Source organism: Lepidothrix coronata, unplaced genomic scaffold (assembly GCF_001604755.1).
Source record: "Lepidothrix coronata isolate B3197 unplaced genomic scaffold, Lepidothrix_coronata-1.0 Scaffold43, whole genome shotgun sequence".
NCBI lineage: Eukaryota > Metazoa > Chordata > Aves > Passeriformes > Pipridae > Lepidothrix > Lepidothrix coronata.
The window spans coordinates 421,976-438,744 of NW_016690223.1; the positions used below are offsets into that span (position 1 = coordinate 421,976).

General features: G+C 41.6%; 1 protein-coding gene across 3 annotated transcripts in view; it reads left to right on the forward strand.

Annotated features, from left to right (window-relative positions):
• The window catches only part of ITPK1 (inositol-tetrakisphosphate 1-kinase), a 159,352-nt gene that overhangs the window by 70,666 nt on the left and 71,917 nt on the right, over window positions 1-16,769 (forward strand). For all 3 annotated transcript variants that reach the window (XM_017813868.1, XM_017813869.1, XM_017813870.1), the window contains one exon: window positions 15,873-15,998. In XM_017813868.1, the coding sequence (XP_017669357.1) occupies window positions 15,873-15,998 (126 nt within the window). The remainder of the gene's footprint in view (window positions 1-15,872; window positions 15,999-16,769) is intronic.

Consider the following 16,769-nt stretch of genomic DNA (forward strand, 5'->3'; position numbering starts at 1 on the left):
TCAGTGCCAGTGGATTGAGCAAGTACAATAAGCCAGGCGATGCAAGGGGGGAAAATTCTTTTCTTTCAGCCTGGTCCATTAAAAATCTCATTAAGTAGAAGTTTTCCCCAAAGTTATGTGAAGACAATTCTTACATGACTGTTGCCATAAATTAAAATGGGAAGCTCGTTCACATCTTTTGCTTTCAATAAGGAAAGGGTTTTTCATTTGGAAATTGAGAATTGTCCTGAAAGTTTCAAGAGTGCTTGTGCCCAAAAGGTTTCAAGATATTTGCTTAGCGTAACAGTGAAGACCAAACAGGAAGCACATGGAAGGGGTTTTCTCAGCAAACAGGCCCTTATTTCCAATTGTATTTGTAAACTTCTGGATGTAAAAGCTGTGCCAGCAATAACACGTGGTTTCAGATTTTCCTACTCAGAAAACTTGGAGGTGACTTGTTATGGTGAGGTGCTTGACTCCTGAGTGTGGGACAGGCAGGAAAAGTTTGTGTTCATGTCATAATTCTACAGGCTAGTGTCAGAGAGTACTTCTAATTATCAAAGGATGTCTGTTAACTGCATTGTAGTGGTTTCAAGCCCCCTTTTCTCCCCAAACTGTAGGCTTTTAAATACTCCAGTGGTGACAAATGACTGTGGGAAAAAGTTCTCAGTTTCAGAAGATGGCTTAGAGCAGCAATGTGGTGGTTTCTTCTGTGCTATATCCTAAGCGAAAGTTAATTAGTTCAAAAGGGAAGGGGAGGAAGAACACATATACACTTATCTTCTCCAACAGGGACTCTTGGAAAGGTAGGAATATATATGTAAAAATAGATATAAAATATGTTTGCATATGTTATACTTTTCTTTTATTATGAACAACTTTCTTACTGGCCAAGGCTTCAAGTTCAGCTGAGATGTCTCTGTGCTCACCTGGTCTCTGTGAATATTATTCTGCCCTTAGTATTTCAGTATGTCCTTGCTAAAAGCTGTGTAGCCACGTTAAATTAGGTGCAATGTCTCATGAATACTCTTCTTTCTCTAAATTTTTGTATGGTCAGGCTGGTAGATGGAGTCAAGTAGACCTTTGGAGAAAAGGCAGGAGGTTTTTAAGCATTTGGCTGTTTTAAAAGTGACTCCAGCAAAGCAGGAATTGGAAAAAGGAATATGAAGTCTAGCAGTGACAAAGCTGTGCATATGTTTATATCAAGCTTCTCTGTTGTGGAAGCAGCAGGATGGAAGAAAATACTGAGGCACTAGTTGGATTTTTGAAGTGGGCAGTGAAAGTTGGCTTTGTGGGTGGATGAGAAGTGGGAAAGAATAAGCTCAAGAATTTTGAAGGTGAACAGGGGAGGGCTTCCCTCTGATCCAAAAGCAGGATGATATGGTTAGAGATACAGGGAATCTGGAAGGTCTGGATTGCAAGAAGGGGAGAGTTTGAGAGAATTCATTATGACTTCTAAATAGCAGGCCAGTAGCTTGATGATGATCTTGTTCTCAGAGACTGATGTAAGTGGGGAGCTCAGAGAGCTAACTGGGACAGGAGCAAGAGCAGAGGTTGAGGTAAGAGCCAGAGGTAGAAAGGCAGAATTATGAACTAGAGGCTCAATAACAATGAAAAAGCAGAGCTGAGGGGAGGAAGACTAAAGTGTCAAACTGAGACTGCTGTAGATGTCTGGTAGAATGGGGACCTGGGGGCTGACAGGAGCTGGGCCCAGCCCTACCTGTCAGTTCACAGAATGGGTCTTGCCTAGCTGAAAGCAGTGCAGAAGTGATGCCAGGGTCAAATTTTGGAAAGAGCTTGGAGCTACCCCTGTGCAAAAGAGTGGAGAAGGAAAGAGAGCAAATGAAGAATCATCTGTGCTGATGGATGAGAAGCAGCAGAGGGTGCCTTGACAGACAGCTGAGTGGCAGTCAAGACAAGTGCCTTGATATCAGAGCTCAGGGAGAGAGTGTGTGCAAACATGGTTTGAAAACTAGCTTATAACAGGAGATCTTCTAGGAGTGTATCTGGCTTTTTCTGTCCTGTGGTTATAAGCTACAAAGGCTTTCCATACTCTAGTTGTGCCCTTGTATTTTAACTGTTTTATTCTCTTCCCATGTTTGGTAAAATGAGTATGAATACTGAAGATGTGTCTGTGGAAGGCATACCAACAATTTATAGATTCCATTTTCAGAGGATGTTTTACCTGCTGCTGTGACAGAAAAGCTTGAGATTCCTGTAAACAGAGTTGAGTGAGGAATAAGAACTACAATTTTAGCTGTTCTTTTTCTAGCTCATTTAATTACCCCTGTATTCACCATCTTCCCTGAATAGGAAGTAATTTTCCTGTTCAAACAGTGAAATGCAAAAGAAAATGAGTAGTGGGTGAGTAATTTTAAAGCCCCAGCAGTCAGATGGTAGGCTTGTGAGACAAAACCTGAAACTATTATTAACCAGTTAAAATGGAGTTCTGACCTACTTTTGTGTCACTGATATTCCTGTAAGTCAGCACAGCCATCTTAGGTTTCTGCAGGATCCTTGCAGAAGTCCATCGAGGCCTGGGTGCCTTGCCAAGGATGGAGCTACAAGTTCCTACCCTGTCTGGTGAAGACAGGTCCCCAGTCAGGGTGCATGAGGAAAGAGCCCACAGTTAGGAAGTGTGCCAGACTCAATTTACAGGTCAATGACAAAGTGCTGCTTTGCCTTCTTCTTCCTGAGTGATGTTTCTGATGGTCTTTTTTTAATCTTGCCTGTGTGCTGCTCACTTAGAGCTCTGTTTATGATGGAAGTGAAATGTGAGTTTGAATAGTTTGAAACCTGAGATTTTTTTGTTTGATCTCCATTGCTGTACCTCCTGGTCCTTTTGTTCCTCTGAGAATATTTAGGGAACTCCAGGAACATACATGTTCCTTGGTAGCAGATTTCAGTTTGTACTGTGCACCCCAGATTGCCCATTTATAGGATCAAGTAAGTCGGTACTCTGGTGTATTTTTTATTAAGGTAAGCTGTTTCTTGCCAGAAAGTGGTTAAGACTCTAAGAATATGTATTAGCCCAAATGCTGCTATTCATAGTTTATAAGGACCCATGACCATGGAATGTGTGGAAGGAATTTGCTGGGTTCTTGAGCCTGTAGCTTAAAAAGTTTGGTTGAATTCTTAAGCATGTATTTTCATTTTGATTTTACATTTCTAGTGATGGATGCCCTGAACTGGGTGAAGCTGTTCCATGTGGGTCTCCTTAGTGCCTTCTTTACTTCTTTAACTCTTGAAATCCACAGCCAAAATACCCTGGTCCTGGTGAAACTGAGTTTGTCACAGTTATATTTCAGCTACCATACCAGCATCCTTCTCTGAGCATAAGCTGAATTTTTTTGTATCATTTTCATTTTGTATTTAGTCAGTATTATTTCTGATTCTCACTTCTGCCTGATACTTCTGTCTAGGTAATAGTGCCAGTTACACTTCTGTGTAGTTATTAAGGTCCATCAGTAATCTACTTACTGTGTTAAGACCACTAATGAAGATATTGAATTAAATGGTCACAAAACTAGTGCCTGAGGAATGACACTAGTGCACCCTCTCTGGTTTGCCACTGCTGCCAGCATTCAAGCTATTGTCAACTTCTTTTTTATTTAACTCTTCATTCACCCTCCTATGCTTCTACTGGTCCTTGTCTTTCTCCAGTTTACCTGCTTCCAATGTTCTACCGAGGCCTGAGAAAATAGTTTTGCTGCATTTTATTTGTCTAGAGAATCGGTGGTCATACAGCCTATTAGATGGGTTTGGTCCATCTTTTTGAGATTCATGTCACGTTTTACTACATTTTTTTATTTACCCCTGAAGATCTGATTATTTTTTGGTATCTTCAAATATACTGAAATACTAGCGTACTACTAGGTCAGATGAACAGTAATTAGCTGCCATTTTTCCCCTTTCTGCTCTTTCCCAATTAGCTGCTTTTGTTTTGATCCTTTGGAAGCTCTCCAGAATATGGATACAGTTACTCAGAACCCTTTTATCACCATCCTGTGATACCCTATGTCATGTTTTGGTTAATTGTATTTTGTTTTCTAGAGATGTGGATTTGAGGTTTTTGTTTCTTTTTAAGTATCCAGTTATAGTAGAGAGGCAGCTTTCCCTGGCCTCAGCACATTAAACTCTGAAGAATCATCTGGCATCTATGCCACCCCACCAGGCTCCTTCTGATCAGGAATATTTCAGGTGCAATTCCTCATATTCTAGAACATGAATGTAAGGCAGGCTAGATGAATTTAAAATGTCAAAGTATGTATTCATTTTTCTCTGTCTGCAAGAAGAAGCCTGAAATTAGTGTAGTTATTGACTCTTGTGAATCTCACTCCGTGAGTTCTGGCTTTGACTGCTGGTACCCATTGATGTATCTGTACCCATCTTTGTTCACCAGCTTGCCTTGCCCCCACCATCAGCTTCTCTATTCTTGCTGAAAGCTGAAGCTAAATATTTGTATAATGTTTGGGACTATTCCTATACTATCTTTAATATTAAGCTTACACTTGCTACACAGAGATCCCAATTTTTCTTCTTTTTTATGTATTCCCAAAATATGTTTCATTCTTTGGCATGCTGGCAAGAAATGCTAAGCATCCTTTATTGTCAAATCCTGGAGCCTTTCACAACTCAGCAGTCTTTACTAATTACATTCTTTATAAATTTGTCATCCTGAAGCCATAAAAAATGCTTGAGTTGTACACCATTTTATCCTGTAATTTAAACTAACGCAGCTTGATGTAGTATTATTTGTGTTACTAAATTTTATGTTAGTTTTCCTGCTTTGGAGTAGCTGGGTCATAACCTCAGTCAGAGGGATTGTCAGACGTCCTCAGCACAGCAAAAGCAAGACCTTTTATCATTCTTTTTAAACGGGAATTGTACTTAAAATGTTCTGCCTGTGCCAGAGGATATATGTTGGGCAGGTACTGCATTGAAAGACAGTTCACCTGGGTGGGAAAAAATGTCTCATACATGGTTGAGCCATGAGCCACTTGCGAGGACTTTGTCAGACATGGTAGAAAGTAAAAAGCAAAAATACCTTGCGGCTGCTTCAAAACAAACTGTTGGTCTTTAACTATTGATCACCTTCTTTATGCCAGGGTGTTTGCTGAACCAATGATTCAGACTCACTGCAGTCCTCTTCCTCCTTTAGAGCCTCACCTGTTTTCCAGCCACATTCTCCTGGCTTCACTTTTTGCTTCTTTCTCCAATACCTTCTAGCAGTGCAGCACCAGCACAGGTAGTTTATAATGGTTGTGATGTCCACTCATACCCTTCTTCCTCAGTTTGAGAAATGATGAGCTAACTTTTTTTACCTTTGCAGCCGTGTTCACTTCAGACCATTTCAAATGCTTTTAAATTCATACTTGGAAGGGAGAGTTTAATCATTTTGTCTCACTGGGAGCAGTGGTTTCAAGATGAAGTAATGCTTTGTAATTGAAAGGCAACTTCATTCTTCCGTAAGTAACACTTGCTGGAACAGGATGGAAGGGAATTCCAGTCTCTTCCATCTCTTCATGGTCTCCCTTCTGATTTCTGCTCATGCAGCATAAGGATATGATACAGATCAGCCTAAATATGACCTTCTCTATGTTTAAAAGCAACCTTACTCATTTTTATTTTCCCTTTAGGCTAAGTCTTCCAAAGCTTCTGTGTTTCTTCCCTCTTTTGTTCCAGTGTACTTCTTCCTCCTCCTCCTCTATCCTTTGCAGTTGCACAAACATTATTGGCTATCCAGTGTTTGTGAGCAGCACTGTAAAAATATGTTTGGATGAAGGAGGATTTTTCTGTTAAGAGAAATATGTTTGTGTTTCAGTTTGTTTTTCAGAAAGGATCCTAATTAGTTTAGGCAGGGGGTGAATAAAAAGCATATAAACTTTCTACTCTGACAGCTATTGCTTTTTCCATGTGTATTTAAACTCCTTAGTGCACAGTGTAGACCACATAAATTCAGTGAAGTGATGAGCAGACTGGTTTAAATGTACTTTGGGTGCTACCTATATTTGCTTACAACTCAGCATCATCCAGAGTCTCTTGAGAAAGGGAAATGCATCTAGAAATTCAGCTCTCCTGGGGTTAGTAGTTAACAGAAATGAAGAGGGTGCTGGCAGCCTGGCTTACCAGCTGGGAAGCTTTGTTGAAGGGGGAATTGCAGCAGAGACATTGGTGATTTCTTGGGAAGCACAGCTGCACACACAGGAGCTCCAACTGCTCTTGATGTTTGACAGGTGCTGCTGAAGAATTATCCAAAAGCTGAGCCTGAGCTGAGTGGTCTAAGTCCATAGCTGAGCTTCCTTGGCCCTTAGGATAAAGGGTGGTAGCCAGGCTTTCTGAGGGGATGTTTCTTATATCATCTTTTCTACTTATCTATGCCATGGTCAAAAGGAGGGAAGTTATGCAGTCCATGTTTGTGTGTCTTCAAGAGAAACTTTCAGAAGAATATGCTTCCTTCATCTTAACTTTCTCTGTATCCAGTAGTTATTAAAAAAACAAACAAACAAACAAACAAAAAAAGTATTTGTAGTACTGTCAGATCTTGATATTTTGATTGAATATATGGTGTTATAATTAAGCACTGAAAACTTCTGAGAAGCAAAGTGCATCACTCTTGCTCCCCTCTCTCTGCTTGCCTGGGCTCTACTGGCTGTAGTGCTGCAGTATTTCTGTATTCTGGATTAGCTGGAGTGTTCTCCATGGGTGGCTTCTCCATTCTATTCCTCCTGTGATATCTGCTCTCCTGTAGGATTGACTGAGCTGTCAGTTCAATAACTAGGCTAGAACTGACCCAGCTCACTCAAAGAAACATTAAAATTCTTCTATGTAAAGTCTAAAAACTAAAAGGGTTTCTGGGTCTGATTGTCCTGTTCCAGAAGCGAGCCGTATGTTGTGGAAACCAGCTAGTACTTTTCCCATACTTTCCACTATTGAGATTTCCTCTGTAGCCTTTTAATCTGCTGAACACTGTTTTTTTGACAGTTCTAGGAAGTAAAGCAAGGCAGGTTATGCTAAATGCTGATTCTCCTGCATTCTTGTTTTTCTATAACTTGCTTTTATTCTTTGGGGCACTAATCCTCCCATGTCACACATTTTCTGTTCAACTTTTCTCCTCTGCTAATCTCTGGATTTGTTCTCCCGCTCTTCTTAATCCACAGGAGTCTTGGTGACCTCAGGAGACACCCTTGGCAAGAGGCTTTCCTGGATTTGAGTAACATTGATTATTTCTCCTGCAGTGCTGAAAATCAGTGATTGCCTTTCACTGTCCCTGAATAAGACTTAGCTGCTTAACCAATTGCCTACCAAAACCTGCTCACTGCAGTCCAGCCCTAATGGGACATGAGTTTTCAGTTTAATACTGTGCTAAGAAATAGCTGTTCCCTCATCTTTGCAAGTTCTTTCAAGAACTTTCTGCAGCTGCCAAAGTATTGTGCAGGAGATAAAGAGATAAACCAAGCCGATTTATACTTTAATTTCTAGAATTTATTTTTGCGTGTGTGTGTTTGGCTGTAAGTCAAAACCAAAGTACCAATAACAACGTTCCAGTCTGGGTAAAATAGAAAAACTGAAAATTGTTTCTGTGAAGAACTTTAGCCATAGCCCAAAGATGGGATTTCTTGTTTTGCTTTCAGAGAAGTGAAGGGGCAAAACTTAGTCCAACAGGAGGGTGATGCTCAGCTGAGATACATATAACAGAGTCAGAGTAGTGAGGAGGGAAGTGAAGGGGGCAGTGAGAGAGGTTTGAGTAACTGAGGCACAGTTACTTGTCCCAGCATTGTTCTGAGTAGGAGTCACAATTCACTGTCTGTCACTGTTCCTGCACAGATGATAGAAATGCTGGCTCACTGATTGCTTCTGTGGCAGGGGGCAGAGGAGACTATGGGGAGGTGATGCTCACTAAGGTCCTGCATGACATCAGGACAAGCCTTGAATGTACAAAGACTAGTCAGTTTGTGTAGTAATTGGGAAAGTGATCCATAAATGGTGTCCATGTATGTTCATATATGTAGTGTGAAAAAGCTATGATATTCCTTTTTCCTCATTTTATCTATAACACAGCTAGAAGTAAGAACTTCCCCGATACTTCAGAGATCATACCTAGCTTCCAGGGGAGCAGCAGTGTGCGACTCCCGAAAATGGGCCAAGTGCTCACACATACCCTCTGGCAACTTGTGCTACCAGAATGCAAAGTAATCTGCTCTGGCACCAGTGCAAGAAAACACAAAGAAACCATCTGTTAAACCTGGAATCTTCTCCTCTGGTGTTAAAGTGTCAGTACCTGGGTACTGGCACCAGCAGGGTTTCATAGACTATGTTGTGCTGATCCTCACCTTTAGGCGTGTCTTGCTGCCTTGGATGTCACTGGCACCTGAAATTCTGAATGATGTATCCCAGTGCGGGACTTGCTTTCCTTCTGCTTTGGTGGCTCTGTTATCTAAGCTGAACAGAACAACAGCAGATAACCTGTAGAGTTAGTGTCCTGCAGTGGTAGAAAGGTAAGCTCTTTGTTCAGTCTTTAATTCCTCAATTCTAAGAAGACCAGCAAGAAGTATTTTCAAGCTACATTTCCTTCCTGCTTGGGAAAGAGTTCCCAAGTGACGTGGCAGCTGTTCCCGATGCTGCGATGCCCTCACCTCTCATCACTGTGAGGAGAGAGCTGAGGGGGGAAGTCTCCTCACCACAGCGGATTTCCTTTCTCAGATTGCTGATGCTGCTGCTTCAACAGGATGTGCAGGTTAATTCAGTGCTGGGGAAGGGGGGTGTGGAGAGACAAAGTAGTGCCTCATGGTGTACTTTTTGCTCTTTCTTACAGCTCTTTCTTTGATGAGTGAGGTCCCTGTTTGCCCTTTGCTGTGGGACTGGTGTTTCTGTTGCCTAGAGGGATCCATGTTCTCCCTTGGTATCCTTTGGCACCATTAGCAGCAGCAGCAGCAGCAAGTGCTATATACTTGCACTGTCTGGGCATAATATCTTGGTTCAGACAGAGAGATGAGGAGGAACTCTCTTAAATATCTAAATATTTATTTAGTTTCAATACATGAATATTTTAGGGATCATGGAAAGCCTATATATCAGTGAAAATACCAGGCAGCATGATGTCTTTCTTCATGAGATGTATACCAATATATACTTTGTCACCTTCCCTGGGCTTCAGCAAGGAGTCATTTGTGACAGTTTTGTGCTTGCACAGAATTGAGAGAGCAGGGTTGTGAGTGTATAGTCCTGTTGGAGGGATGGGACAGGACTGGACTGCTCCTGCAGATTTTAATTTGGGAAAGGAGGATATGCTGGTCTTCTTTGGTCCTGTGGATTTCCCTTGGTTTCTCCCGAGAACAGTCAGTGCCATTCTGTTCTGTCACTGTTGCTCTTCACAAGTAAGTCTTATGCGTATGGACGGACTTGCGAAACTGTTTTCCTGATTTCTTTCAGGAAATTTCCTCACTTTCTTTCAAAAACAAGCATCTTCTCTCCTGTAATTAGAATATCCTGTGTATTTTTGTTTTTCACCTTCCTTTTTACAGTAAAGGGAAACAGTGAACTTGGCAGTATTGATTTTTGCTGCTTCCCTTCCTCTGCAAAGCGCTTAAGATATTTTCAGATGCTTTCTTTGAACTTTTTGGGGAGAGAACAGTGTCCACCAATAGATCAGCTGTCAGGGTTCAGCTTTGTGAAGACTTGGCTTTGTGACCTGGAGCTTGTGACTTTTTCATTATGATTTGTGCAGCATTGATGCACAGTAAGTTAAACACTGAGGCTGGGGTTGGGGAAATAATTTTAAAAACTTTATTTTACAAGCCTTTTTATATAAATATATGTGATGAAGATATATACAGGGTAGAAAATAGCCCCAGGAGAGGAAGATGAGGGCTAAAATCCTGAAGGTCTACATGCAGTGGAGTTTAAAAAGCTGAATTAAGATTGAAATAAACACCACATCTTGGGATCAATACAGCCTTAGCTGAGTATCTGAATAACAGAATACAATAGATTTGTGTAGTAAATTCTGTATACAGCCTCAAGAGTCAAGGAGCAGAGAAGTCAGGTCAGGCTGTAGCTGTGTGTCCAGTTCCCAGGGAGGAAAATGGTTAAATTACCACGAAGGAACTTATGGACTGTGATTTGTGAAAAATGTAGCAGAGCACTGGCAGGTCCCTACCAGAAAGTTGGCTGGATTCTTTCCCTTTTGTGGCATTTTATTAAGCTTTCTAGCACTCGAGTTAATGTCTAATGATTTGGTGCTAGTGAGAAGGCTTAGAAACAAACCTGTTTTTTTCTGATTTGCCTTCTATCTTCATTCTCTTCCTTTGGTTGAAAGTTTTGTGAATGTTTTCCACCTGCAGCATAAGAGGCTGCAGGGAAGGGGTGTGCACTCTTATTCTGCTGTTCCTAAGCGGCCCATCAAATGAAAACTGAGACATAGCAAGAACTTAATGCAGCATCCTAGTGAATGGAGTTTGTTAGCTGATTGGAGAATTGGGGCAAAATGCTTAAATAGGCTTATGAGTATTTTTATTTTTAATGAAAAGATAACAAGAGAAAAGTAAGGATGAATATACACGGAGAGATGGGTTGTAAATTCCTCAGGGATATAGCAGTGGACAGAGCTCTCTTTGGTTGAGATAAAAGGGCAGGTTGGTATTAAAACTTCATTTCATGTGAATGATAATCCAAAAACTATTTCTGAAGAAGAGCTTTACAAAAAAACCCCAAACTACAAATCCTAATCAGACAGATTCTGAAATACAGTTGTTTGTATCATGGACTGGAATCACTGAATAAAACAAAAAATATATAACTATATTTAATCATTATTATGTATGATTATTTTTTTTTTTTTGCTAAATCCATCATTTGCAGTTGTTTAGCTTGGGATTTTTTGGGTTTGTTTTTTTTTTTTCCCTGAGAGAACAAATCCAGATTTTTTTCACTTGGACATAGTTTTATTTTTAAACACGGCTTCCAGAAATGCATTTGTGTGGGATTGCAGTTGGGACAGTGGAGAGCCATGGCACTCTGCCAGGCATTCGCCCTGTCCCTGCAATACAGATGGATTGCCAGCGTTCTGGAGAAAAACAACCTCAAAACTTTAAACAAATTATGCTTAATGGAAATAAACATTTTTTTGCCCTTCTGTCTAATGATTTGGATAATGTGCTGGCTGTGTGTTTCTGGAGGACAGAGGAAGGGGGAAGGGGAGAGGAGGGCAGATATGGAGCTCTGTATGCCTGTAACTTGCTCTCCAGTGGATTCTCTGGAAAATCTGTGGGGGAAACTGTGACGTCTCTAAGCTTGCAGCATTTTGTAACTTTCAGCCAGTCCTCGTGTTAAAAGGTGGGCAGGCTAGCTGCAGCCAGCTATGATAAGAGCATTTATCTAGTGGTTGTTTTCTTCCATATATGGATTTGAAAGACCTGGAAAGGCGTACAGAACCATATAATCATCTAGGATGGAAAAGACCCTTAAAATCAAGTCCAACTGTTAACCCAGCACTGCCAAGTCCATCAATAAACCATGTCAGTAAGTGCCATATCTACACATCCAGGGATGGTGACTCCACTGTTTACCTGGGGAACCTGTTCCAGTGCTTGACAACCCTTTTGGTGAGATATTTTTTCTAATATTGCATATAAACCTCCCCTGGAGCAACTTGAGGCCATTTCCTCTTCTCTTATCGTTTGTTATCTGGGAGAAGAGACCAGCACCCACCTGGCTACAACCTCCTTTCAGGTAGTCGTAGAGACTGGTAAGGTCATCCCTGAGCCTCCTTTTCTCTGGGCTAAACACTCCTAGCTCCCTCAGCTGCTTCTCATAAGACTTGTGCTTCAGACTCTTCACCAGCTCCGTTGCCCTTCTCTGGACAAGCTCCAGCACCTCAAGGTCTTTCTTGTGGTGAGGGGCCCAAAATGAACACAGGATATGAGATGTGGCCTCACCAGCTCCTAGTACAGAGGGACAATCACTGCCCTGGTCCTGCTGGCCATGCTTTTCTTGATATAAGCCCAGATGCCATTGGCCTTTTCGTCTACCTGGGCACTCTGCTGGATCGTGTTAAGCTGCTGTTGAGCAGCACCCTCAGGGACCCTCTGGGTCCTTTCCCAGACAATCTTCGCCAGCCTGTAGCACTGCAGGGGTTGTTGTTACCCAAGTGCAGGACCTGGCACTTGGTGTTGTTGAACCTCATACCATTGGTCTCGTCCCATTAATCCAGCCTGACCAGATCCTTCTGCATTGCCTTCCTACTCTCCAGCAGATCAACATTCCACCTAACTTGGTGTGATCTGCAAACGGCCTGAGGGTTCACTCAATCGCCTTGTCCAGATCATTGATAAAGACATTAAAACAGGCCCAGCCCCAATACTGAGCCCTGGGTAACACCACTTGTGACCAGTTGCCTGCTGGATATAACTCCATTCACCACCACTCTCTGGGCCCAGCCACTCAGACAGTTTCTTACTCAGCAAACAGTGCACCTATCCAAGTCATGTATATGCCTTTTGTCTGGCATTTCTGTGTACAGCTTTGACACTGTCTTCCATGTCATTCACCTGGGTTTTGCTGGGTTTTGGTGGTAAAGTGGCAAGGCTATGAAACCAATACCTGTCTGGGTGTAGATTTTTAACATGAAAAAAGGCAAGCAGAGTAGGCTGCAGGCTATAGGCTACCTCACAGAAAAAAGACACCATAGACATATCTCTGTTTTTTCAAGCTGGTGCTGATAAATCTTTTCTCTCACTTCTGTTGCTATGGTGTTAGTTCTTTGCAAAAACAAACCTTTGGGTGATCCATGTCAAATGCAAAGATCATTTGGAGAGAGAGATGCTGAAAGGGAAGGGAAGTGGAAAGGCTCAAATTCCAGCTGGTGACAAACAATGAATCAGTGTTTGTCTCAGCAGAGGGCCATCAGAAATTTTGCACTTTATTTTCACTGACTTCTTTTTGGGTCTGATACTCCACTTGAAAAGGCTTCTTTTTACCTTCTCAAATCTTTTCTTTCCTTCTACTTTTATTTTTTTTTCCCTCAGTGTATAAAAGGAAGGTGGATCTCTTCCAAATTCCACACAGCCCAGGAATATTTGCTTTCTGCAGCATGGCTCAGAACACAGAGAACTTATTCTTGCAAATGGTTTGATCCTCCGATCTGCTAAACACTGGATAAAATTTTGAAGGTTTTTGTGGCTGAAATGTACCTGCTGTCCTTGTTGAGGCAATTAAAGTGGTCATTAAACTTCCTACCAGGAAAGCTGCTTTATCATGCTGTCATTTCTTGCATTGCTTTCCTGGTGAAGGGGAAGCAAAACACTGTTATGGGGGGGGAGCCTTTTTAACACTTTCCAATGTGCAAAGTAGGTGCATTTGGTTTCATTCTCAAAATACGCCAGTTGTGTTTAGCTGGCACAACTGTTGTGAAGAAGTTATCTTGCCCAGATGTCTTATGCTTCTGGAAAACACTATGCTGGAAATGCCTGGATATGCCTTGAAGGCTTACTTCTATTCTTGGGTCGAGGCTGAAAGGCAGGACTGTTTTCTTGTTTTCTGAATGTTTCTGTGCAGATTGAGCTGCAAGTGCAGGAAGAATGTAGAGGGGCAACCAATCTCAGATACTTATTTGCTTCTCACTGTTTCTCAAACTGGAAGTCCTGAAACTGGATTAATTCACATTTTTGTACCTTGGCAACTGGGAACTTTCTGACCTAGTTAAATGGACCCTTTGTTTTGCTGTTTCCTTCCAGATGTGATAGGCAGATGAAAAAAAATCAGAAAAAGCAGTGTGGTCATCTGAGATTTCTTTTAAGGATATTAGCTGATTTTTCTGGAGCTTGGTTGCAGAACTTAATTATCTCCTTCTGTGTCCTTAGCCAAGCTGCAATTAACTTCATTTTGCCTTAATTTTGCAGACACAGACTTTCCTTCAGCCTTTGTGCTGCACTACTTGTGAGAGTGAAAACAGAAGTACCATGACAGCCAGACCTTCTGTGGATTGCCTCAGCTGGCCATAGTTTACCCATCCCTGAGCATCCACATGTAGTCTGTCGTGTCATCCTTACCATGGCATGTAGGGAGTCTGCTCCCCACCTGTGACCAGTGCCTTTGTTAGTCTCCTTGTAAGACAGACACACAAGATGTTTTCCAGTTGTATAAAAATCTGCATAAGGACTTCAAAGGGTCTCAACCTATAAACTGTTAGTAGGACCATGTAGTAATGGGGAAGCAAAGGTGGTCTCTGTGGGAGAAACTGGTAATCTTTCAGTTTGCTTTTGTGGCATAGGTAACTTCAGTTATTTTCCTCAGGTAAGCCTAGCACAGATAAGAGCAGAAAAGCAATTCAGTTAAATGGATCAGTTACATTAGCAACTAGCAAATTAATATAAGGCTGATAGATCTCTGCCATTTTATTTTATTGGTTCTATCCTGTCTTATCCTTACCTTCCTTAAGGCACTCACTCCTTAATTCAAATCAGGGCCATTTCTGTAGAGTGGGAAATTTTAGTAGGACAAAATTCAAGCTAATGAGACAGAAAACAGAGCATGAGCAGCCTCTTCTGCCCAGCACTCCTCTCCCCCCTCTGCTTCCAACTCCCTTCTTTGCCAGAGTTGAATAAGAGGGATAGCAGCAATGGAAAGGAGCGTGCATGTAACTTTAAAATCAGATGCTAACTTTAGTTTAGTAAGAACACATCTGTCTTTCCTCTCAAAAATGTTCCTGGTTTGAAGTTTACAAGGTTAAATTGCCACTGATGCAGTAGATCTCACAGTTGGTTGAAGTGCAGCTTCTGTGTTGTGAGCAACCCAGTGTATTGGCCAGGACATGAGCCGAGTCTGGCAGTTACACTGTACTAATGTTAAATCCGCTAAGCAGCTTCATGGGATCATTAAGTTTGGTGGTGATCTTAGGGGTCTGTAATACATCATCTTCATCAAAGCAGATTTGGCATTAAATTTAGACTCAGTTGCTTAGGGCTTTGCCCAGTCAGGTGTTGAAAACCTTGAAGGATGGAGATCCTACAGCCCCTGTGGGACTCTGTGCTGTAGCTAGACTGCCTCTGTGGTGGTTTCTTTTTCCTGATTTAGTTGGAATCTCCATTTTGATTAATATCCTGATAAATGCAAGCCCTCACAATGACATTGGCCAGCTCTCTTAGTATTCTTGCATCCCATCAGGTCCAATAGCTTTCTTTGCATTAATATTTCCTCAAGAGGAATTTCCTCAATTCTTTTCCAGTGCCAGAGGTTCCTCTGCTTCTCGAACCCTGTCTACCAAGACAGGGGATCAAGCCCTATGACGCATTGCTATCACTTTCTGTCTTCCTGTGCTTTCTGGAGCAGAGTTTCTGCACACCCCACCCCAAATCTTTTGTCTCCTACCCCAAGTCTCCTATTGGGAGTTCTCTGGGAACTGCACCCTTCCTTACCAGCTAAACAGCTGTCCCTGTAGCAGATGAATTTGCACAGATCCTGAGTCACTTGGGTTTGTGTTACCTGTATTCCTGTCCTGGGTGCTGTTTTGTGCAATCCCAAAGGGCGAAGGGCACAGCAGGCATTCCTTTTATCAGTGGTGTTAATATTTGTTGGCTCATTACTTTCGCATGTATGTGAATGTACCAAGAAACTGAAGAGGGAAATGTTGGCTCAGGGTGGAGAAGCATAGGAAGGTGTTTGGATGGAGAGTGCTTGCTTGTAAGTCATGAAATTAGAGCTATGTTGCTGAGAAATGTGTCTGGGTTAAATTTTCTAACATTCGATGAAGTGTAAATTCTCAGGGATTTGGATAACATAGCAAAATAAAGGCATTATATAAAGTAAATGCCTTCTGTGCGGCAGCAACACCTTGGATGGTGACAGGGAGAAGAATCTCCATATATTAATAAAAGGTTTCTCTCTGGTTTCTTCAGCTTGACCTCACCAAACCCATTGAAGATCAGGGCCCTTTGGATGTGATCATACATAAACTAACAGATGTCATCCTTGAAGCAGACCAGAATGACAGCCAGTCACTGGAGTTGGTTCACAGGTTCCAGGTAAGCGGTTCTTTCATAGTCTTTCTGCATTTCAAGCAGGAGGACAATCTTGGTGCAGCAAATTCAGTCTGTTTACTGTGCAGTTGGTAGGAAAAGAGCTCTCTGGCACACTGCTGCCCTGCTACTGATAGCCCAGAAAAAATAGTTTTGTCAGTCTAAAATGGACTTGCACCTTGGAGAGGTTTTATGTTGTATTGGTAAGGTTAGTAAGAACTGGTTTCCCACCAAATGTTATCCTGATGTCATTTCAAGAGCATTAGTGCTGCTCACAAGGAGGAACAAGTGTTTGCAGAGCCCTTTACGTGCATCTCTCCATGACAAAAGCCACTGAATTAATTTGGCCCAGTTCTGTCTAGTCTTCCCAGTTCCTGGAATGCTAATTTCTGTAGCATTGAGGTTATTCTGTCCTCTAGTGCTGAGATTCTTGTTATATAATTTTTTTTTCTCAAGTTTACATTGAAGGTCAGAAATATGCAGGACATAGTGGTACAGACAACTGTTTTCCCAAGGAATTCCTATCAGTAGTTTAAATACTGATGAAAATGATAAAGCAACACCTTTATAGATTTAAAAGATGTTTCTTCTGGTGGCTGTATTTGATAAAAGGTGTATTCTTTTCTTGTCATTCAAATAAAAGCACATTTAAAAAAAAGGTTCAGAATTTTATGGAATGCGCTTATGTCAGGCAAATTCCGCAATTTTCACAACTTTACTTTCTTGGGATATGATATTCTCTTCACCCTGCTTAATGTTTTACAACTAGTAATGCAG